The following is a 25,317-nucleotide window of genomic DNA, read 5'->3' as shown; positions in this document are numbered from 1 at the left end:
CGATAATATTGTATTATTAAGATGATAACGAAATAATGATTGTTTTGCGATGATAGATAATATCAATTAAATGACCATGGTTTGAATTCTGCTGCTTATGATTTTAGGAAGACGACGACGAGACGATGCTGAAAATCAGACGCAAAAGTAATATGAAAATATCATAGACGTAATAGTGATCGATCCCTATTAAAATTACCGGTAGATGTCACGATTCTCATGTAAACACTGATAAGTTGGAGCTAGATATAAGATAAACACAGCACTTTTCAAATCGTTATCTGTCCGGTTCCATAACGCAATAGGATCTTAACTTTGGTCAACTCAAGACAGTACAAGTACTGTTTATCTTAAAACTGAGATTTAATTCTTCATATACACAAGATGACTGCTTTGGTTTGGGTAAGCGAATGCATCATACATTATTTGATCACATAATTTCGAAACATATGGGAAACTACGTTTGAGACTTTAATAAACAGCCTCGGCAAGATACCTGTTCGTTTTTGTAGTAAAGCTCGTGTGCAAATGCAATCTAATTCACGTTTTTTTATCTGTGCATATAAGGAATACATTTTATCATTGCAATATATAGTTTATGTTTGAATGTTTTTTAGGTTTCGTGCGCAATGCTGCTGGCAGTGGTATTCGCTGCAAACACTCATCCACACGGCGAGCAAACGGAAACTGATAGTATACACTTTTACTACGACCCACAAATGGTAAGCAGTTTGGGTATAAATGGTAGAAATACCACCTTGGGTGATTCGATGATTCCTGTTTCTTCCCAGTTTATGTGTATTTTGAAAATGCTCGAGCCAAAGATTTATCAAGAAACATTTATCTGTATTTATAGATCTTTGCTCGAGCTCTAATTAGTTTTTTGATTTCTTTTTCATTCAAGGTGTGTAACAGAACGGTTGTTTTGGATATTATCCGATTGAAAATTAAATAATCTGCATTTGACATTGACACAACTTTCCTGCTCTGATATCAGAGTGCTTTATTTTGTACATTTTTAAATCATAGTTTTTATTTCAATATTAATCGCATAGCACCTGTTGGTTTCTACCACGAGAGCCACGTGCTACATGGTGCGTCTCACGCGAGAGGAATCTGATCACGTGCACACAAATGCTGGCATGGAGGACCTAGAGGTAACACACTTGGATTGATAGATAGTTAATCTCCTTATATGTATATTAATTGTGTTGGATGTGAATATACCAAATGCCACCGTGAAAATGATATGTTCATATTTTTTGTACAGTCACATTTAATATTCAATGTCGACAATCCCATTTTATGAAGTGTACACCTCGTATAGAGCTATTTGCTTATTTAATAAGGCAGTGAATGTAAAATGTCATGGGCGTGTTTTCAGTTGCGCATGATGCGTGAGTGGATGGGCATTCTTACGGAGACCAAGGTGTACCACGACGATGCCAGTCTGCCGCAGAACGTGAGGCATTGGTGCGGGCAGCACGACATCTTTCTGCTGGAGAGGAACGTAACTTACAGCTCCTCCACGCCGCCGTCCGCCATCAGCGGTTAAAGCGGCTCTTGGGAGTTTGAAATTATATGTGCAGTATTGTATACGCATGTACATAAAATAAATCCACGTGTGCAACTTAAACAATTGTTAGTTGTTATACAAATATTTTGACAAAAGGAAGGTAAACGGAGTGTTTTTTTAATGGCATACGGGCCATCTAAAAATCATTTGCAACAAAACGGTAACTCATAATCGCATAAATAATCATCGAACCGATCTCAGTTTTGTTATGAATCATAATTACGGTAAATATCAGTCTTGAAAGCAAATGCATAAGACCTCCGTAAAATTATCACAATACCTTCGCTATGAGGTTTCCCACATTCATGAAGACTACAGATAATTGATGTCAAACAAATTTATACACATCAGAGTTATGTGTGATAAACTGTCTATTACTTTATAAGGGAAATTTACAGAGGAAAACAGCTTAAGGTGCTCACCCAGATAATAATTGATATAGATATTTGAGCCTCGCTCTGGGTATAAGGTGGGAATAAGTGATGCAGTAAGCACAGACTAATCAGGGACGACATTTCCCGCCTAAACAGGATATTCGGTGAGAACAGACTGTCTTTAGACGAAAATTCGATAACAGCGGAAAGTGTTGTCAATGATTAATCTGTGGCGACACTTTTCGGACATGCATTAAACCCCGTTTTCCAAGAGCGCGGCTCATTTTAAGTCATGTCATATTCTTGTATTTTAATGAATAAAAACATTCAAATTAAAAAAAACTATTTACATATTAAATACTTCAGTTATAATACGTAAATGAAATACGTGCGCTATTACCATATTTATGCCTTATTTAAGAACAATATGTACATGTGTGAAGAACAAGTATCTGATTTCTTATCTTTGTCTTTACTTTCCGAATCGAGTCACACCTTCCATCTGATTAGAATGGAACGTATCGAATATGTGGTAAGAAAAATGTTTCTTTGCTTTACATGGGTATATGAACCGCCAATGGTTGTTAATGTATGTAAATATAAAATAAATAACAGGTATTCGTCTATTTCGCCAATTAAACAACTTATGAGCACTTTGCGTGTTTACATAATAAGGAACAACTGGTTTAATTATGTCTTGCATATTTGATATAATTACTCGAATAACATGCATAGTCTAATATTCTAAAGCAACGCAACGCGTTCATAACTATCTTTTTCATGGATTTATAGTAACTGCCAATGGTGATTTGTAGGTAAACATTTTACCGTCCCATTTCAGATACTGCTCTGTGCCGTGGGCGCGATTCGAAACGCCTCGGGGGCGGTGGTTCAAACTACCCACTCAACCACTCATCACAAGGGGACCCATACCACTCTCCACCACACGGGGACTCATACCACTCTCCACCACACGGGGACCCATACCACTCTCCACCACACGTGGACCCATACCACTCTCCACGCCAGGACCCACACCACTCACCCACACCCACATACAGAACCCACACTGTCCAGTGGTATTCGCTTCCACTACGACCCCGCGATGGTACAGAACACATTTTGAAAATCTCATAATAAATTTTAATGTAGAAACCTAGATACGATGTGAAATGTATTTTAACTTGCAAAAACAATATAATGATGACGGTCTGTATTTGAAAATGAAAACATTAAAGTGTTTGGAATAAACATTAAACTGATATTTTTTAACAACAAACAAGGAATTACATGCTAAATATTTTTATCACAGTATATATATCGTCACTTATTTGGATACAGATACAGTTTCCAATACAGTTTCCAAGCAAACGTGGTTATGTTGCAGCACCACCTCGTGGCCGTTACAGGGTCCACCTGCCTCGTGGTAACTCTTCTACGAGACGAAGTGGAGCACGTGCATACGAACGGGGGAATGGAGGATCTCGAGGTGTTGTTGATAAGGGTTACATTTCTACACCCAATATATGCTTTAAGGCTCAGATATACCATTAAACATTGTTCTCCATTGCAACACGCTCGCACTTGTTAACGCGCCATAATGTTAATTTTTAATTAATATTAACTTAAAAAACAACAATTATTTATTACTATATATTATTATTTACTATTTTTATATTTATTTGTATACAGTTTTTGAAATGTACAGCCAATAAAATTCATTTAAGGTCGGTTTAATAAAACTAGAAATATTTTTTTAATAATTTCTACCTGCAATGTTTAAGATATATTACTAAGCACTGATTGGATCTCTTACTTTCCGGTTAATACTAGGGTCTTTGAACACAAATTAACAGCACTATCTTATATTAATAAGTAATATTAACAAACACAAATTTCAGCTAAAGATGATGCGCGAGTGGATAGGTTTACTTCCGGAGACGCTCGTGCTTCACAGCGACCCAAACCTGCCACCGCACGTGAGTACCTGGTGTAAGAACCATGACATCTACCTCCTGTCTCGTGAAATCGACCCAGAGACTACGACACACGGATCGGCCTTCGCCACTGTGCTTTAAGAACCGCAGACTCGCCAATAAATATATAAAATAATGTTGTTTTTGTTTATAACAAGGTAGCTTTTTGGCGACGATAATTATGTTTGTCTCGATGCATGGTGAATACAGAACTGCGAGTAATTTGCAAGTGAGCGCCTGGTCGTTAAATAAAATTACGACAAAAACTCTTCTAAACATATAAAAAAGGAATCTTTTCACGTTTCGGTAAATTGACAAAATTGAAAATGAAATTGCTTCAGATTCGCAAATTTTCGTTTTAGTAATGATATTTGTGACGAAATAGTAATACTGAACATTTACCATGCGCTAAAATATCCATTATATGCATCTTTTGACGATTTAAAAACCTGAAAATTATAAAGCGTTGCAACGCGAAACGATTTAATAATTTTCTAGAGTTCTGTCGTTGTCGATATATTTTGTGAAACTACGAGGATTGCTTATATAAAGTATAAAATACATTACTATGAGCACTGCCGAGTAGTCTAAGCGTTTGACTTTTACTCCAGGGGTCAGTGGTTCGAGCCCAGTTGAGGGTTACTTTTTTCTTTCTTTAATTTTATTATTGTTTTTATTGGAGCTTTTTATATCCTATGTTTACATTTGTCAATATAAAATCAAGCATTTTATGACAAAATTCATTACACGACAAAATCTGTGAAAAGGCCCCTTTAATGACAAGGTCAGACTATCGAATTTCCAAAATCCATTACTTCGCAATAATGATCGACAACGATGCCTACCTTCGGTAATATAATTATGATTTACTTTTATTTTGGATCAGTTACCTCCCTTTTGTGCACGTTTGACATGAATATTAAGTATTTAAGGATGAAGTTAAAGACAATGATTTTTTATTTGGAAGATATTAATTCATATAGATAATAAATTGATACTGTTTTGTTGAGCTGTTATAAAAATGGGAGACTTATTTTGATTTAGCCACAATCAATGTCAATAATATAATCTAGGAGGAGTGTTGTATAGCCTACTTTAGGTGAACTTCACCGTGAAGATCAATAATCAGTCTATGTTGAATCAACTATAAAAATTCCAATGACGCGCAATGTCCAATTTGGTATGAACTGACATTGTCATATTCATTAGAAAGTCAGAAAAATCCTATTAGTTTCAAAGGATTACACATATAGACATGTGCACTAAAGGCGGAATCAAACGCAGTATGAAGGGCAGTGGTTTTGGAAATGCTTTTGGTTCACTTCCTTGTGTTGACTGCAAGTGTATAACAATATCTAGCAGTAAAATCATGGATACACATGTATTATTATTAAAGTGTGGGTTATGTTGTGAGGAGTTTAACACTATATGTTTGTTGCATGAACATTTACTAGTATATCACGAATCAGCGAGATCCTACATATTTGATTATTTACTTCAAACTGCATTTCCTAAATTAGAAAGCAAATGCATTTCCTCACAAACTGAACTCTTTGACACTTTCCCACGTGATGAAAGTAATGCATTCCAACATGGGGAAAGTTATGCTGTAGGGGATTTTCAATCTGATAATTTAAAGTGCAAAGGAGACAATAAATATAACACAGAAGGTATTGTTGATGATTTAACAAATCTGTCTGATATTACAGATGATTATTTTGATCAGCAGACATTAAGTGTAGATCCCAATCTTGACAACATTGAGGACAAAGAAACACAAAAAGAATTTAAAGAATCTGTTAAGAAAAAAAGAAAGAAGAAACAGACAAAACTGAAAACTAGCAACAATGAAATGCTTGATGAACAAGATACAAGCAGTAGTAAAAATAAAAGAGCACTCATTGATAACTCAACTTCAGTTAAATCATTAATTGTAAAAAACATTGGATGCTCCATATGCAAAACAAAATTTACAACTAAATATGCTTTATTAAAGCATGAAAATAAGAAGCATAATGATCTGCAAAAGTTTAGTTGTGATCTCTGCAATAAGCGCTTCATAAGACAAGGTGATTATGACAAGCATAAAACATATGGTCATTCACCACATTTTAAGGCAAACAAAATTACAGCTGCACCTGTCAAAGAAACTAAATGTAAAGATAAGTCAGAAAAAGCCAGCAATTCTGTGGAAGTATTTACAAAGAATATGGAGACAGAATCTGCAGTTAGCACAACCGCAGCGCTTAAAACTCCGTACACTTGTGATATATGTGGTCATATAATGCCTCGGTCAAAGATTAATGTTCATCAAAGACTCCATTCAGGTAATTGAGTAGTAAGTTTTCTTATAATACTATTGGTAGAAGGCCTGACACAGGAGTTTTTTATGTTTCTTAAGCTCATCAGAAAAGGGATCCAGAAACAACTTTCTACATACTGGTTTATAATGTCTAAGGGACACATGTCAATGTCAAGGCAGTACTCGGTACTTCCAGCCTTTGGCTTTAATGTTAAAAATGGTTGTTGTCATCTTAGTCATATTTAAATAAGTTCTGTATATAACTATGAGCTCTAATAAATACAGAAACTTTGTTTTAAAAAATGCTTCAAAAATCTGAATAATTTATAATCTGCCTGGCAAAATACCCTAATCTCAGTGATCATACCTTGATAGTAAAATTATAATCGGTTTAAAGTTGTCACAATATGATTTTCAGGAACACCAAATCAAGGCTCATATTTTGTAACCAAAAGGACAATATATTTATTTAACTCAGCCCTGAAGAGCCTTAAACACTTATTATACATTCAAGAAACAGCTCTTTAAAGTACCTCTAACTTATAGAAATAAATGGTCAGTATTAAAACTCTTTTACATGTAGTAACTTTTTGGGATAAGAAAACTTTCTCACAATGTTTACAGGTAAGAGAATTATTAAACAATTTCCTACTGCAGTGCGTTATTGGTCCTTTCTTCAGGTGAGCGTCCGTTCACATGCAATGTATGTGGTAAAGGCCTGATCAGTGCGGCAAAGTTGAAGAGACATATGCTGGTTCATGAGGCTGTGAAGAAACACACCTGTGAATTGTGTGGGGCAGGATTCAACATGAAGTACAAGCTTGCTATGCATATGCATATACACACAGGTGCATAATTATGTTTGGGTTATTATATTTATCACTTTGATGATCATTAATCAGATTAACTTTTATGTAACATTGTTTTTCCTCACCACATTGCTACATTGTTTTTCCTCACCACGTTGCTAATGGCACTGGTCAAATTGGGAAAATATGCATTGTTTTTAGCGATATATTATTAATTTTATGAAATTCTTTAAAACCAATTGAAAGGATGTCAAAGCGATGAATTAAATAATGCATTACAGTGTTGTTTTTTGTGTGTTTAAATTTGGGACTGTTATAGGGACCCATTTCCAATGGATAAAAGTATATATTTATCTCAATGGAATCTTAAAATTGAAGGTTTAAAAAATAGATAAATAAATAAATCTCAACATTGAGTTGATCTACTATCCAGCTTTTATAGTTTCATTATTAGAATTCTGAACATACCGGTACTTTCATGTTCAATTGTTTAGTATTTGTTATAAAAAAACTGCGACACTAATTTCCAAATTTTAGTCTAAACAACACGAGTTTTCCCAATCCAAAGGGACCCAGCCCCATTACCAAAATAGTGATTTTTTTTTACTACACTCTTAAAACAAGTTGTTTTCACTATTCTTGTACTTATATTAAGATCAGAAAATCATATTTCAATTGGCCATAGCTCATGAATACTTTAGACTTTACGTGCCTAATTCCCAGTTTTGTTCCACAAAGTGACTAGTTGCATCAAGAACACAGTTTTGTACAATATCCTTGACATTCTTCATGATAATGACATCAATAATTTTATAAACGTCTACTTTTAGTGAACCATGAATGGCACAGTACTTAATCTTGCTAATATTAAATATAAAAAAAGACATACATTTGTATATGGAATAACCTAACTACCTAACTTAGTGTTAGCAATCTACAAATGATGATGCCTTTTAACAAATAATGATGAATTACTAGGATGATATTGTTGTAGGAAAAAAGCCATACCTATGCTCTATATGTGGTGCAGAGTTTAACCACAGTTCAAATTTAGCAACACATACACGATGTGTACACTTACAGGTATGTTTGATTTTTTCTTCTTTTTAGCTCGGCTGTTTTTCCGAGGTATTGTGATCGCTAGCTCGTCGTGTCATGTTGTGTCGTCAGCTGTCTGCGTGCTAAAACTTTGACATTTTGCTCTAAAATCAAAGTGCTTCCTTTTACAACTTTGAAATTTCATATGTAGATGCACCTTGATGAGTTCTATACACCACAGCCATTTTTGGGTCACTAGGTCAAAGGTCAAGGTCGCAGTGACCTCTAAAAAAAATATTCTGACAAGCTTTCATTTATTAAAAAATGCATCCGCAGCCGAGTGTTGGCACCCGTTATGCGGTTCTCTTGTTTTGTATGTGCGACATTTGTCGACAGTATTCAATTAGTTTTCCTACTGGTACTGGCTTCTCACAAGTCTATGAAGAGTTAGTCGTACTGCATTTTGAATATTGTGCAGTCTGAATATGAATTTGTTGTATCAGCTTAACATCTAAGCATCAGGTACAATGCATGTGTAGTTTCATGCACAATGTTCCAAGAGACAATAGAAATAATGAAAACAAAATATCATCAAACTAAACAATACACTTTTGTTGTTAACACTTTAATTTTATATTATATGTAAATACAATCGATTGGTGTATAGCGGATTTTAAAGAGTAACGGATAGGTTAAACATTTTTTGCAAAACACTTTTATTTATGATATCATTTATAGCTTTCTATGAATTGAATACAAAAAGCCTATCATTGTTAAGTAGATTCATGTTTTTGTTGACGTGTGTCAATGTTTACAACTTTTTTTTTTTCGAAAGCAAAACAAGGTCACGTTATGTATGCACCGTTTTTGTGACGGGTACCACTACCAGTTCGTGCCACTGATATTTGTGTAGGATGGCATTGGACGTTTCATCCCACTGATAATATATAGGCGGATAGGTGTGAATAATACCATAAAGGTGTGAAACTTTACGGGAAACTTTTGCACATTTGATTGTAACATCTGTTCAATGTTAAAACAACATTGTATTATTTCAAGATTATTTATTCACTTAAAAAATATTCTGCGATTTTAAGATTTGTTTTTAATATAATACATGAACAGCTTTTCCTAAAAGTAAAAGACCAATTTCATTTTATTAGTTCTTTATTTATATATAGTACATACACATGAAGCATAAAAAATAACAGCACTTCATGTTTTATATTTATTAAACATATAAATGAACATAATGAACTATGCACACATGTTTTTATATTAACAATAAATCATTTTATTTAATTATTACATACACATACATATGATGCTTAAAAATGATGACCAATGAAAATACATCAATGAAAAAATATCATATGATCACAAAAACTGTAAAATAAACAGTTTATAACATTGTCATTTAACCATATTTCAGATTAAAAAGGTTTCATTGAAAATAAATAAACATTACCTATAATAAAATGATGTACACAAAAACACTTTGCCAATAAATTAAGGATCACTATTTACAGCATTATCTCCCCTGTAAGATCAACAGTTGGAGCATCTGTTCACTAATTTGTAAAATTATACATTTATCCAAGGGACACACTATGCAATAATTGTTTTTTATTTGATTATACTTTTTCATTAAATACACGATAGTGACCCCGTATTGGTGTGACCAGCTATTGGCGAGTTGACTGTATACATATTAGTATACTAACAATAAATCATTTTATATTTGTTATTTATAATTATAATTGTTAACATTGTTGTATATCTCTACATAAATATACACCCCAATATCATTCAAACATATACAGCATTATTCACACCTATCCGCCTATATTTTATCAGTGGGACAAAATGTCTACCTCTTTTCAACACAAATATCAGTGGCACGAACTGGTAATGGCACAAAACGTCCATAAACCTTTGTGACGACAGGAAAAGTGCAGACAAATGGTTTCTTGAATTTTGCAGATTTTGTTTGGTAAACATAATGTTCATTGATGTAATATTTAAGTATTATGTGTCCTTAACAAAAGTAAGAATGCTCAGAAACCAAATTGATGCGTACCATATAAAAAAAGCATGAAAGCTGCAATTCGGGATTTAGTGAATAACAGACATGTGTTATATTCAGTAATGTGGGGATTGTCTCAAAATAAATATAAACTCAATTGAAGTTGTCCAATACACATGTGATTAGTGTGTGGCTTTGATATTAATTAGTAAAAACATCATTTTTAATGAAAAAAAATCAAATTATAACGAAAAATCGATTTCTCTGAAAACATATTTTTCACTATCAAATCTATATATATATATAACAAGGTATTCAACTCAAAATGCCCCGAATATAGGGTGCATGGCTTTGAACAGTCGTTACTTCATCAATTGTGCAGCGATTTCCATGAACTTGGTCTTAATAAACGCAGAAATGAATTTCCTTTCTGGAAATGTACATATATTGCAATTATTTTTAGCTCACCTGAGCACAACGTGCTCATGGTGAGCTTTTGTGATCGCTTTTTGTCCGTCGTCCGTTGTGCATTGTGCGTTGTGCGGCGTCAACATTTGACTTGTTAACTCTCTAGAGGCCACATTTATTGTCCAATGTTCATGATATTGGGTCAGAAGATTGGTCTCAATAATATCTTGGATAAGTTCCAAAATGGTTATGTTTGCTTGAAAAACATGGCTGCCAAGGGGCGGGGCATTTTTCCTAATATGGCTATATATGGCTAAAGTAAAATCTTGTTAACACTCTAGAGGCCACAGTTATTGTCTGATCTTCATAAATCTTGGTAAGAAGATTCATCCCAATAATAGCTTGGACGAGTTCGAAAATGATGCCGGTTGGTTGAAAAACATGGCCGCCAGGAGGCGGGGCTTTTTTCCTTATATGGCGATAGTAAAACCTTGTTAACACTCTAGAGGCCACATTTATTTTCCGATCTTTATGAAACTTGCTCAGAAGATTTGTCCCACTGATATATTGGATGAGTTCAAAAATGGTAACCTTTGCTTGAAAAACATGGCTGCCAAGGGGCGGGGCATTTTTCCTTATATGGATATATATGGCTATAGTAAAATCTTGTTAACACTCTAGAGGCCACATTTATTGTCCAATCTGTATGAAACTTAGTCAGAAGATTCATCCTAATAATATCTTGGACGAGTTCAAAAATGGTGCCGGTACGTTGAAAAACATGGCCGCCAGGGGGCGGGGCATTTTTCCTTATATGGCTATAGTAAAACCTTGTTAACACTCTAGAGACCACATTTATTGTCCAATCTTGATGAAATATGGTCAGGGGATTTGTCTTAATATTATCTTGGATGAGTTTGAAAATGGTTAAGTTTGCTTGAAAAACATGGCCGCCAAGGGGCGGGGCATTTTTCCTTATATGGCTATATAAGGCTATAGTAAAATCTTGTTAACACTCTAGTGGCCACATTTATAGTCCGATCTTCATGAAACTCAGTCAGAAGATTCATCCAAAAAATATCTTAGACGAGTTCAAAAATGATGCCGGTTGGTTGAAACATGGCCACCACGGGGGGCGTGGTTATTTTCTTTATATGACTATAGTAAAACCTTGTTAACACTCTGGAGGTCACATTTATTTTCCGATCATCATGAAACTTGGTCAGAAAATTTGTCCCAATGATATCTTGGATGACTATGAAAATGGTTTTGGTTCCTTTAAAAACATGGCCACCAGGGGCGGGGCATTTTTCCTTATATGGCTATATATGGCTATAGTAAACCCTTGTTAACAATCTAGAGGCCACATTAATTGTCCAATCTTCATGAAATTTGGTCAGAAGATTGGTCTCAATGATATCATGGATGTGTTCGAAAATAATTATGTTTGCTTGAAAAAATGGCTTCCAAGGGGCGGGGCATTTTTCCTTATATGGCTTTAGTAAAATCTTGTTAACACTCTAGAGCCGACATTTACTTTCTGATCTTGGAAGAGTTGAAAAATTATGCCGGTTGGTTGAAAAACATGGCCGACAGGGTGCGGGGCATTTTTCCTTATATGGCTGTAGTAAAACCTTGTTAACACTCTAGAGGCCACATTTATTTTCCAATCTTCGTGAAACTTGGTCAGAAGATTTGTCCCAATAACGTATTACGCAATACAACCTTTCTTTGTACACGTATCATATTGCATTCAATCTAAATTTAAATCCGCTGGTCCAATGAAAGCTCTTCCCCATAATGCACTGTTCTCTTTACACTTCTGAAAAATGGCGTATGCATATAGTTTTTGTTTACGAAATTCGTAAACATATTTATCGTCATAAATGTTGAAGATTATTATTTTTTAAGTGATGTTGTAACTTTATTGGATTATCGGATAAATGTGCACATTAGAAGAACGGTATGTATAATGTTATCGATACGATTTGGTTTATATGCATGTATTTGCGGATGACAACACAGAATGGTAATACACAATACCTATATTATAGGCTATACTATACCTGTTTTATAGCCACTCTGAAATAAATGAGCTCAAAACTTATAACGCGAATCCGTTATAACGCCGTTGCGTGGCTTGGACCCTGTAATCCGCGTTATATTGGAGTTACAGTGTATCTTGTTATCTCGCGACTTTGGGTCTTTCAGGACCTCTTGTTTGCAAATTCTGTGTCAAATTTCAAGAAAAATCACAATACACATGTAATCCGATAAAGACCTAAGCGATCCGGTAATGGCTGAATCAGTGTACCATGAAATTCACGCTGAAAACAAAAAATATTTTTTCGGAAAGTTAAAACCGCTGGCATGTTTCAATAGGAAAGACATGCATTGTGTTTACGTTGAAATGAGACTCGAAGTCCTTAGCTATCCGTTATACACCAATCGTCTGTATATATATTTAAAAGCATATGTCAACTTTATGCATTATGCTGTATAGACCTTTATTTTAGAAAGAGAATAAATGTACATGGTATTGCTAATGTAACTACATTTTTATGCCCTGGGATTGAATGAATGGGGGTAAATTGTATATTGTTTTTGGCCTGTCTGTCTGTCACTGTCTGTCATTGTATGTGTGTGTCCCAAAACTTTAACCTTGGTTAAACTTTTATAACTTTTGCAATATTTAAGATAGCAAATTGATATTTGGCATGCATGTGTATCTCCTTGAGCTGCGCATTTTGAGTGGTGAAAGGTCAAGGTCATCCTTCAAGGTTAAATGTCAAATATATGGCTTAAAAGCGGCGCAGTAGAGGGCATTGTGTTTCTGACAAACACATCTCTTGTTTTGGGTTAAAAGTCAGTGAAGATTTTACAAAATCTGTATGTTTTTTTTTGAGTCAGTTTCCTGGGTAGAACCAGTACTAGATGTCTTTGGTGGAGAACTCAAGAACGCTTCACCAGTGGGGATCAAACATATGACCTCCTGGTCGCTATGCAGACACCATATCCAAACCGTTTAAAAATATATTCTTCTGAACTGATTCAGGTGAAACCGTACCAGTGTAAGCTGTGTGGAGGGGAGTACGGTAAAAGGTCACAGCTGGAAGAGCACCTGCTACGTCATACATCCGAGAAACTACATAAATGCAGGTACTGGAAGACATTTGAGCCTCGTTCTGGGAAAACGGGGCTTAATGAATGTGCCTTAAGTGTTGTCCCAGATTGTGGAGTCAGACAGGATAATCAGGGACGACACTTTGCCCAAACTGGAGTTGGTAAGAAGAGATCTCCTTTAAATATTTTTTTCCATAAAAGCGGGAAGTGTCATCCCTGCACTGCAATTGCACTGGCTGATCTGGGACAACGCTTAACTTGCATGCATTAAGCCCAGTTTTATCAGAATGTGGCTCATTAACAGTGTAGTTGCATCTTTTTAAAATTGAGATTTGTCACAAACATGAATGAAAACCGGCTTTTAAGCTATGATCAAGTGCAGATAACTCAGGAATGGTTGAGTCACTGAGGCTGTAAAAAAGTGTTTGCATGTTTACACTTCATGGTATTGACATATTTGAAGTTTCAATTTATTTGTTTGAGTTATGAGGAAGACATATGCTCCACGAACATTTTATGCAACTGCCATAAAAATAGCACACTACTTAGGAACCTGTTGATCGTGGGTCATGAAAATAGTGTCTTGCGCATCTTATGTACAAACCGACCAACAAACCCACTCCAAAATACCCTCTTTCAGTAGGCAGCGGGGTTATAAAATTGTAAGGTTGTTGTGTAGTTTTCTGAACTTTACAAACAATTAAAAATCTTTCCTTGGTGTAACAAACAAGTTTCTTGTAACATTTTGCTTAATTGATAAAATATGGGCTTTTTTTACAGGTTTTGTGGAAAGTCATTCAAGCATTTGAAGGGAATGAAACGACATGAGAAGAATCACCTGGAAGAAAAGCACTGTCTGAAATGTGACATGTGTGATGCAAAATTTGTACGCAAGGACACCCTAGACAGGCACAAACTTGTCCATGACAAGTCAAGTGTGCGCTGTCCAACTTGTAAGACAACCTACCCAGATCAAGAATCGTTTAAGACACACAAATGTATTGAGAATAAAAAAGATGTACCTAAGTTCAACTGCCCCATTTGTGATCTTACGATTAAAAGTGAAAATAAATATCTTACACATATGCATGCCATACATAATCTGAACAACGAGTTGGCAAAGAAACTGAATTCTGAGTGGAAATCTGGAAAGAAAATGGATGATTTGTTGTTGATACATTCCCAGAAGGTTGATCCAAACTTGCCATTGCAATCTGACGATAATCCATCAAGTTTAAAATCACAGCCAGTTAAGACCAGTTTTAATGTAAACACTGTAGTGTCAAGTATCTTAGATGAGAACCACATATCAATTCATGCTCTGACTCGCGTAGCTACAGAAAACCTTCGCCTTCATTCCCTGGATATTCGTGATGATGAGAAAGCAGCACTTCTTCCACCTGTCAATCCACTGACTTTGTTTGAGAAAAATACTAAACTTGCCCCTCTTGATTCTGTAGGGAATTGCATTAGCTTCAGTACCAATGGTGCATCAAATCCCCATATGTCTGGAAACGTGTACAGTCAGCATCTAGCAAACATTGCTTCTGGAAGGTCTGATATTGTACAAAACAGCAACATAATCTCAAATCAGTTCCATGGCATTCCTTTTGTAGATCATCAGGTTTATGGTAGCAACAGTTCTCTTATCAATATGGGTCCATTCGTACGTTGCTCACCAGCCAACTTACTCCAAATGTCCCACATTGCCAGTCCATCAGTTGCGGAAGGGACGTTGGAGAGTCTAAGGCGTCTCCAGGAAACAAGCGACCCTCCAATATCAGTTGCTATTGGAGCCACCTCTCAAGATCGGGGTCAGGCTAGCTTGGTGGGAAACGTACAAGATCGTGATAGGACATGTTCATCAAGTACATACCATATGCAGCACTTGTATTAGTGGACTCTCTTGCTTAAAATGTTTTATATATTCTGGTTCTAAACATTATTTGGTTAAACAAAAAAAGTGCTAACATGTATATTAAAATCAATTTTATTTTATTTTAATACCCAGTTCAATTGTTGTAATGAGATATTGTTCTAAATGCTGTTATTATTAAGTGCTGAAATTCTTTTGCTATTTTTAGCTCACCTGATTGCTCAGGTGAGCTTTTCTGACCGGTCTTTGTCCGTCGTCCGTCTGTCAGTCCGTTAACATTTGCTTGTAAACACTCTAGAGGCCACATTTGTTGTCCCATCTTCATGAAACTTGGTCAGAAGCTTTGCCCCAATAAAATCTCGGCCGAGATCGAAACTGGGTTGTGCCGGGTCAAAAACTAGGTCACTAGGTCAAAAAAAGGAAAACCTTGTAAACACTGCAGAAGTCACATTTTATGTTCAATCTTCATGTAACTGTCAAAATGTTTGTCTTTATGATATCTTGATTGAGTTCAAAAGTGGTTCTGGTCTGTTGAAAAACATGGCCACCAGTGGGTGGGGCAGTTTTCCTTATTTGGCTATAGAGAAATCTTGTAAACACTGTAGAAGTCACAATTTTTTTCCCAATCATCATGAAAGGTGGTCAAAACATTGATTGAATTGATATCTTGGACGAGTTCGAAAATGGTCCAGATCGGTGAAAAAACATGGCCGCCAGTCGGCGGGGCATGTTTCTCAATACGTATATAGTAGCAGTTTTCCCTATTTGGCTATAGAGGAACCTTGTTAACACTCTAGAAGTCACAATTTTTGTCCAATCATCATGAAAGTTGGTCAAAACATTGGTTTTATTGATATCTCGGACGAGTTAAAAAATGGTCCAGATCGGTGAAAAAACATGGCCGCCAGTGGGCGGGGCATTTTTCTCTATACGTATATAGTAGCAGTTTTCCGTATTTGGCTATAGAGGAACCTTGTAAACACTCTAGAAGTCACAATTTTTGTCCAATCATCATGAAAGTTGGTCAAAACATTGGTTTTATTGATATCTCGGACGAGTTAAAAAATGGTCCAGATCGGTGAAAAAACATGGCCGCCAGTGGGCGGGGCATTTTTCTCTATATGTATATATTGAAAACATGTTAACACTCTAGAAGTCACATTTTTGGCCCAATTTTCATGAAATTTGGTCAGAACATTTGTTTCTTTGATACGAGAATCGAGTTCAAAAATGGTTTCGGTCAAACCTTGTGATCGAACACTGTGGAAGTCACATTTTTATGCCCCCCTTCGAAGGTCATGTCGGTCGGTATATCTGTCCACCAGATGGTTTCCGAATGATAAGTCAAGAACGCTTACGCCTAGGATCATGAAACTTCATAGGTACATTGAGGTGAACCAAAATAGTAAAATTGTTTTACTCAAGAACACTTATGCCTAGGATGATGAAACTTCATAGGTACATTGATCATGACTCGCATATGACCCCTATTGATTTTCAGGTCACTAGGTCAAAGGTCAAGGTCACGGTGTTTCAACTTAGAAAAATGGTTTCCAGATGATAACTGAAGAAGGCCTATGCCTAGGATCATGAAACTTCATAGGTACATTGATCATGACTTGCAGATGACCCATATTGACTTTCAGGTCACTAGGTCAAGGTCACTTTTACTTGACTCAGTAAAATGGTTTTAAGATGATAACTCAAGAAAGCTTACGCCTAGGATCATGAAACAATATAATGGTCAGTTGAATAACATGGATGCCGGGGGGCGGCGGGCAGTTTTCCTTCTTTGGCTATATAGAAACCTTGTAAACACTCTAGAAGTCACAATTTATGCCCAATCATCATGAAAGTTGGTCAAAACATTGGTTGTATTGATATCTCTGACGAGTTCGAAAGTGGTCCAGATCGGTGAAAAACATGGCCTCTAGAGGTCACAATTTTGTTAATTTTATTTGTGCACATAACATAATACTACAATCAAAATTAACAGTTATTAGATTCAGAATTCATAATTCAGAAATATCACAGGTAGTCACCATCATAGATTATAATACATATATATATATCTGTTCTATTACACTTTATCACACTTATTGGTCAAAATTAAATTATATTGAAATATAGATATAAAAGTGCACTGGATAACCCGTAAAGTTTTGACGAAAGATCGTACAAAACTTATTTCGTACAAAAATTGTTTCAGATTTTATGAATCTTGGTCATAATATTTATTTTTGCAAGCAAAGTTTGATGTTTGGTAAGGGGGGTCAACTCAAAATATAGGCCACCAGGTCAAATCTTACAAAAACAAAATCACTCCATATGCCAGAGTTTTGGTTCAATAATGATGAAACTTGACCAGGATGTTTGTCTGGACAATATCTTGGTCAAGTTTGATGTTTGGTAAAGATTGAATGAACTGACTCCTCTCAGGTGAGCGAACTAGGGCCATCTTGGCCCTTTTGTTTATAACTTAATTATTGTATATTATCCAATGTTTTTCATATTAATTTTTAAATTTTTTTCATCTGTACAACCTTAGTATTATTGATTTTTTTTTCTGATTGTGTAATTTACTATTGGTAACATGCAGTCATTTGTTTGTTTTGTCTTCAACACTGGTAATTCTTTTGAACATATCAATTCGCATATCACAGCTAAATTTTTTTATTAAGTTGTTTTCATTCAATTTTAGCTCCACTGGCCAAAGGCCTGCAGGGCTTATGTCATGGTCCTGTGTCTGTCGTGTGCGCGTCAGTGCGTCCGTGCGTTAACTTTTTCTTTAAATATCTTCTTCTCCTAAACTACTAGTCCAATTCTGATGAAATTTCTCAGGAATGTTCATGTGGTGAACCTCTTTCAAATTTGTTCAAATTATGCCCCTGGGGTCAAATTTGACCCTGCCCCAGGGGGTCAAAAAATTGAAAATTTGCTTATATAAGGCCTATTTTGTGCAAACTTTATAAATCTTCTTGTCCATAACCATTGGGCCTAGGGCTACCAAATTTAGTATATAGTGACATCTTATAGTCCTCTACCAAGTTTGTTCAAATTATGCCCCTGGGGTTAAATCTGACCCTGCCCCGGGGGGTCAAAAAATTGAAAATTTGCTTATATAAGGCCTATTTTGTGCAAACTTTAAAAAATCTTCTTGTCCATAACCGTATGGCATAGGGCTACCAAATTTGGTATGTAATGACATCTTATAGTCCCCTACCAAGTTTGTTCAAATTAAGCTCCTGGGATCAAATTTGACCGTTCCCCAGGGGTCACAAAATCAAACATATGCTTATATAAGGCCTATTTTGTGCAAACTTTAAAAATCGTTTTGTCCATAACCATTGGGTCTATTTCTACCAAATTTGGTAGGTAGTGACATATAATAGTTCTCTACTTAGTTTGTTCCAATTATGCTCCTGGGAACAAAATTTACCTTGCCCCAGGGGTCACAAAAATGAACATATGCTTAAATAAGGCCTATTGTGTGCAAACTTTAAAAATCTTCTTGTTCTTAATTATAGGGCCTAGGGCTACTAAATGTGGTTTGTAGTGATATCTAATAGATCTCTACCAAATTTGTTCAAATTTTTCCCCTGGGCTCAAATTTGACCCGGCCCCGGGGGTCACAAAACTGAACATATGACGTTTACCAGTGGAGATTACTGCGGCCGTTTGGCTGTGACCAACAACAACATCAACATCTTGTAAACATGAGATAAAACCCTGTCATTTAGTGCCATTTTAGGTCAGATGGTGACTGCTTACAAAGGCATTTGCGTAAGAACATGTGTTATGAAGGTTTTTTTTACAAACTGAAAAGTCGTGTTCAATCTCTTGCACGACGGTCACATTACATTCACCTCTGTGTTGGGCTCAGAACGGACTATTGTTATGAAAGCGTCTCATTCATGTCATGATCATTCCAAGCGTTCATCATTGAGGTTACAGTATACTAAACAATCTCTTGCACGACGGTTACATTGCATGTACTGCATTAAAGAGAACCATCTCATACCATGATATCTTATTTCAGTCTTAATTCATTATTATATAAAATTGATATGTTTTTTATGTTAAGAAACCAACATACATACACACGTCGAAGCAATTCCTAACGTCACTCAATAAAAAAGCATGTTCAATTGTTTACATTTGTGAAGTGCATGGAATGATTCCATCTGCGTAAATGGGCGATAAAATAGTTCCAAAGAGTTGCATTAAAACTTGCAAGTTTTTGCACGAATTATCGTACATTTAAAAGTCATATTTCTTAATTTAATGCATGCGATCTTAAATATCCACTCAAAATTTCATTGAATGCGTTTGTTCGGTTTTAGCTATTTGGTAGACAAAATGGCGTGCTGAGCCTTACGCAGAGTTGTATGTGATAGCAAGGAACGACAATTCTGCGTGGAGATTGAGTCGGGTTTTATTTAAATATGTCGCAAGTGACCATATATCCGGATGAAAATATTTTGGATGACATGTTAATTTCATGTCTTTTTTGTAGTGTTTAAACCAGTTTAATAATATATTATTGATTTTAAAAACACAGCTTCCATGAACATAATTATTTCAAGAAAAGTCAATATATGATACTGCACGGTAAACTCAAACTTTGTATCTAAGAGAGGGTGTTGAAATTAATGAAGTGCAATGTTCTTAACTATCGTATATGCTGCTTTTTAAGAACTAATGATTCATTGTTCCATTTGTGAATCGTGACTCATGAATTGTGGATATGATTGTCAATTGCTCAACAATCCATATATATTTCTGACCATTTTATAATTTTTGACGATGCTGGAACAGCATCGTCCAAGGTATCATAACCATCAATTTTTTTTTCACAATGGCGACCTATGTAAAAGACCGAGCCAGTCCGATTGAGATAACTCGATTTTTCAGTTACTTCCCTTTTGCATTCGCCACTGCGTAAGAGATAACATTCTCCGAGCAGAGTTGTCGTTCGTGTTTCAACATTCAACAATGGCCGCCCCCATGAGAGTCTTGATTCAAAACTTTCTTACTGCATAAATTGGCTTGTTTCGCTATTTAGAAGCTGTCATTTAGGATAAATGAATTATTTATTCACTAAATCTCCGCTTATGACAACAATAGTTGGAATTCGAAGAATATTTACTCGATGTGAATAAAGGACTTTCTGGATCGTAACAGCTTGACACGGCAAAACTGGCATACTGGTATTTTTAGTTATCAATATAAGTCACATTGTGCTTTATAAATTGTATTCGAGCATTTTGCGACTTATTGAATGACTATGATACCCGATATCAACATTTCATCGGGGATTTGCAGATCACCAAGCTGTCCTGAAATTCAACATTGATTTCAAACTCTTTACTAGTTTGTACTCTTTCTTAGTGTTAGTACTTTTTATCATTTTAAAGTTAAATGATCTGTGTCACAGTAAAAGAGACATTAAGGCGATTGTGGCCAGTTTGGATCTAGATCAGCCTGCAGTCGCTTGAAAGCTGTTTGCTTAAAAGCGTTTTTTCTGACAATAACAAATAATTTAATTGGATACTGATTTGACTGCGCTTTTCCTGTGACCTGGCTCAAATAATATAATTGTCATTGATCAAATTATTTATTTCGAACATAAATCAATTGTTTTTCTTGTCCCTCGGGATCAATGACTCCAGCACTTTCCTGTTGAGAATTGAATACTGCTAAAGGCGATGCTAGGGGGCGTGAGAGATGTTGCACCTTCCATTATCGCTCGATTGTTCATTATCGGCTCGGGTACTACGTACATGTACCCCATGTACTCTTAAGTATAGTTTCATGTATCCCAGGTACGGTAAATATACTAAAATGTACCCGGGAAATTTAACCCTAAATCAGTCGTTGTCGACTATTTTTTTGTAATAATTATATATACACATTTATGTCAATTTTCTGTAGAATGGCCTCTATATTATCGGAACACATACTAAAAAAGCATGTTGATGCAGTGTTTTTTGAAGAGAAGTGTGTTTAAGATAATCGGTTGCGCGTTTTACGACATCAGCTTTTGGGCGCGAATACAACTCGGGTACAGTCTAATATGGACCGAGTACAATTACGTTTATTTACCGTACCTGGGGTACATGTAAGTATACTTAGAGTACCCAGGGTACACATGATGTTCATCAGTCATATTATATAAAAACTTACAGCAGTAGTAAACAACTGGACAATAATTAATGAACGCATCTTTCATTTGTCTTTGACACTTTGATTTTGACATGGCCTAGATTTAAATATGTGACTGGACTTTACCAGCACTCTTGTAACAGAGCTAAAGTTTAAATGTACCATTGAAGATCACCTAAATCCAGATTTGCTATTATAGACGTGTGAAAAGTTTTAAGGGTGTGACAAGTAAGCAAAAATTGGTCATTACCCAGAGGCCACAACTGATCTATGACTGTATTAAAACAAGAAAAATCAGTGCCTGATTTAGATTTCCTTAGATACAGTAGTTCAATAAAAACTAATTTCATAGGCCTGGTAACAGTTTAACGATAATGCTACCAATGTGTCACACCAGGGCCTTGAATTTGAAATCTAGGACATGCATGGTCATTTCTTCATGAAATCAGGACACAAAATTGTATTTTAAGTCCTTAATTGACCTGGCTATAGTTCTCAGATTATTATAAGCTCAATCAGTATATTTATATCATTATTTATGCTTTGTGTATGGTAAACATATACACAATCATGCAGTTACATGATAGCAATAAATAATATCAAAGCTACCCATACTATAAAGGTCATTGACAAAGCCTATGGTCAAAATGTGAACACATTGAGTGTAATCGCCCTCTCGTGCCAGCAAAAACAACACGTTGACAGGTTGTAATTTTTGACAGTTCTACTTTCACTGTCATTTTGTGATATCAAACTATTAACAATTATGTGGCTGAGAAAAATATCGCCATTGCTTTTAATGCCCCCGGTAGGGTGGCCTATATCAGTTGAACTGTCAGTCAGTCAGTCAGTGTGTCAGTCTGTCTGTCCGTCCGAAAACTTTAATGGCCATAACTTTTTTAATATTGAACATAGCAACTTGATATTTGGCATACATGTGCATCTCATGGAGCTGCACATTTTCAGTTGTGAAAGGTGAAGGTCATCCTTCAAGGTCAAATATTAAGCGTCTGTCTGTCTGAAAACTTTAACATTGGCCATAACTTTTTCAATATTGGCGTGCATGCATATCTCATAGAGCTGCACATATTGATTGGTGAAAGGTCAAGGTCATCCTTCAAGGTCAAGGTCAAAGGTCAAATTTTGCAATTTTGAAGATAGCAACTCCATATTCGGCATGCATGTGTATGTCATGGAACTGCACATTTTGAGTGGTGAAAGGTCAAGGTCATCCTTCAAGGTCAAAGGTAAAATATATGGCTTCAAAGCTGCGCAGCAGGGGGCATTGTGTTTCACAAACACAGCTTTTGTTTAATATATTTTCTGCACATTCCTTCAAAAACTTACATCAATACACGATTTTCTTCGTTAATTCAATTATTCCTGACAGACTTTTGTACATATTTCGCTTACATTTTGACGCGCGTAGGTAGGACCGCATTACCGCTTCCAAAATGTGTATTCATACTATTGCCTTCGAGGAACTTTTCTGATGTTTGACGGAAAGGGCCGAAAATGTGCGCGTGTGGGTCAAGTTCCCCTCAGGTACTACTTTCCCGTTCCCCCAATTTTTTTCCGTACCTAAAATTTTTCGTACCCAATTTTTTTTCGTACCCAATTTGTTTTTCGTACCCAATTTATTTTTTCATCCCCAATTTTTTCCGAGATGTCTATTCATACTATTGCCTTCGAGAAACTTATCTGATGTTTGACGGAAAGGGCCGAAAATGTGCGAGTGTTGGTCAAGTTCCCCACAGGTACTACTTTCCCTTTCCCCCAATTTTTTTTCCGTACCTAAAATTTTTCGTACCCAATTTTTTTTGTACCCATTTTTTTTTTCGTACCCAATTTTTTTTTTATCTCCAATAAAAATGCTCACCCTTCCAACTTTAAACCCCCAGTGGGACGAGGGATAGAAAGAGAAAGTCACATGCTTGAGTACATTTCAACCCATGCGCATTGCACGTTTTTTTCGCAAAGAAAAAACAGTGGAGCGATACAGGGCCATCATGGCCTTCTTGTTTTTATATAATTATAACACTAAAGACATTGTTTTTTGTCTCTGGTTAAACCATATGTCATATCTTGCTATAAGGTTTATCACAGTCATTTGTTTGTTGTGTCTTAAACAGTAGTAATTCTTTGGAAAATACCAAGAATAATTTTTTTATATAACAGCTTCATGTTTTATTAAGTATTAAGTAGTTGTTATTAATTCTTGAAATGTTCTTAAATTATAACACTAAAGACATTGACTTTGCTAGTCTGCTTAAGTGTTTGTGTTTGTACAAAGGTTCTAGATTTGTGGAATTTAACACAAAATTTAGAGTCTGAATATTAACCGGTTGTTGCTAAGAACCATGGTCTAAATTTTTATGTCCCCCATATACTGTAGTCTTCTATCTATCTTCTATCTATATATCCATATTCTTTGATGCACAAAACAATACTTTATACTGAGGCTTGATTGGTCATTGTCGTCTCGGGTACTACTTAAATGTACCCCGGGTACTCTTAAGTATACTTAAATGTACCCCAAGTAAAGAACATATACTAACATGTACCCGGCTAAATTAGGCTGTACCTGAGTTTTATTCCCGCCAAAAGTGCAATGTCGTAAAACGCGCGAATGAATACAAAACAAAATTTCTTTTTGAACAAAACCTGCCTCAACATGCTTTTTGGTGTTTCGATAAAAAGGAGGTCATTTAACAGAATATTGACATAAAAAAAAACGACAAATTTAGCGCTATAATTCCTGAGTACGTTTCAGTATTTTTCTCGTACCCAGGGTACAATTAAGTATACTTAAGAGTACCCGGGGTACATATAAGAAGCACCAGAGCCGACAAGGACAAATCAAGCTATACTGAGCATAATTATATGTTTTCAATGTACAGAAATCTAGGTTAGGTATGTCCTAGGTGACCAGGTCAAATCTAAGAAAAAAACTTTTTAATACATTTTGCAAATTTCAAATAAACCTAGATATTGTCAAGATAAACATTCTGAAGAACACATTTCATCAACACTGGCTAAAAATGTGGGTAACAAGATAGAAGTTGACAATAGACAACTGACGACACATGCCTGCCAACATAGTCTGAATGTTTTTCCTGACCATAATGAGGCCAAGTTGAAAACTGACACACATGAAGTAAAACACAAGATATATTATTTTATAATTTTGTTTTTAAACTCTTGTAAGCATTCTAAGGCTATCCTGGCCCACTTGTTATATCCTTTATTGTCGTGGTTTTAGATGCACTTGCAATTGTGCTAGCAATGTGAAAATTAAGCAAAGTTTGACAGATTTCAAACTGTAACTTACAATGGCAATATGGAAAATCATACATCCCTCTAGAGAGGGGGCGGGTCATTTTTCTTTATATAACTATAAATAAACCTTGTTAACACTCTAGATGCCACATTTATTGTCCGATCATCATGAAACTGGGTCAGAAGATTTGTCCCACTAATATCTTGGACAAGTTTGAAAATGATCCCGGTTGCTTGAAAAACATGGCAACCAGGTGGCGGGGCATTTTTCCTTATATGGCTATATATGGCTTTTTAAAAACCTTGTTAACACTCTAGAGGCCACATTTATTGTTCGATCTTCATGAAACTTGGTCAGAAGATTC

The 25,317-nt window shown here is 35.6% G+C and overlaps 3 protein-coding genes across 4 annotated transcripts in view; all 3 read left to right on the top strand.

Annotated features, from left to right (window-relative positions):
• Positions 1–234: 234 nt before the first annotated feature.
• LOC127855142 (uncharacterized) overlaps positions 235–25,317 on the top strand; it is a 368,604-nt gene continuing 343,521 nt past the window's right edge. Inside the window, exons 1-4 of one of the 2 annotated variants that reach the window (XM_052390544.1) lie at positions 235–402; positions 618–722; positions 1,056–1,157; positions 1,385–1,573. In XM_052390544.1, coding sequence (XP_052246504.1) covers positions 385–402; positions 618–722; positions 1,056–1,157; positions 1,385–1,555 — 396 coding nt within the window. In that variant the 5' untranslated portion in view covers positions 235–384 and the 3' untranslated portion in view covers positions 1,556–1,573. Of the gene's footprint in view, positions 403–617; positions 723–1,055; positions 1,158–1,384; positions 1,640–25,317 lie in introns of those variants that run through there. The other variant, XM_052390542.1, reaches the window with a different exon arrangement.
• Positions 2,440–4,062, top strand: LOC127855141 (uncharacterized). The gene is made up of 4 exons (XM_052390541.1): positions 2,440–2,482; positions 2,792–3,058; positions 3,338–3,439; positions 3,852–4,062. The coding sequence occupies exons 1-4, from the start codon at positions 2,462–2,464 to the stop codon at positions 4,026–4,028; spliced, it is 567 nt and encodes a 188-aa protein (XP_052246501.1). The 5' UTR covers positions 2,440–2,461; the 3' UTR covers positions 4,029–4,062.
• LOC127855134 (zinc finger protein 681-like) lies at positions 4,827–23,928 on the top strand. Its single transcript, XM_052390524.1, has 5 exons — positions 4,827–6,253; positions 6,909–7,076; positions 8,032–8,120; positions 13,565–13,668; positions 14,413–23,928. The coding sequence occupies exons 1-5, from the start codon at positions 5,182–5,184 to the stop codon at positions 15,527–15,529; spliced, it is 2,550 nt and encodes an 849-aa protein (XP_052246484.1). The 5' UTR covers positions 4,827–5,181; the 3' UTR covers positions 15,530–23,928.

This window comes from Dreissena polymorpha, chromosome 13 (assembly GCF_020536995.1).
Source record: "Dreissena polymorpha isolate Duluth1 chromosome 13, UMN_Dpol_1.0, whole genome shotgun sequence".
Classification (NCBI taxonomy): Eukaryota; Metazoa; Mollusca; class Bivalvia; order Myida; family Dreissenidae; genus Dreissena; species Dreissena polymorpha.
The sequence above is the reverse complement of the archived record's forward strand: the minus strand, read 5'-3'. Positions and strand labels throughout refer to the sequence as shown.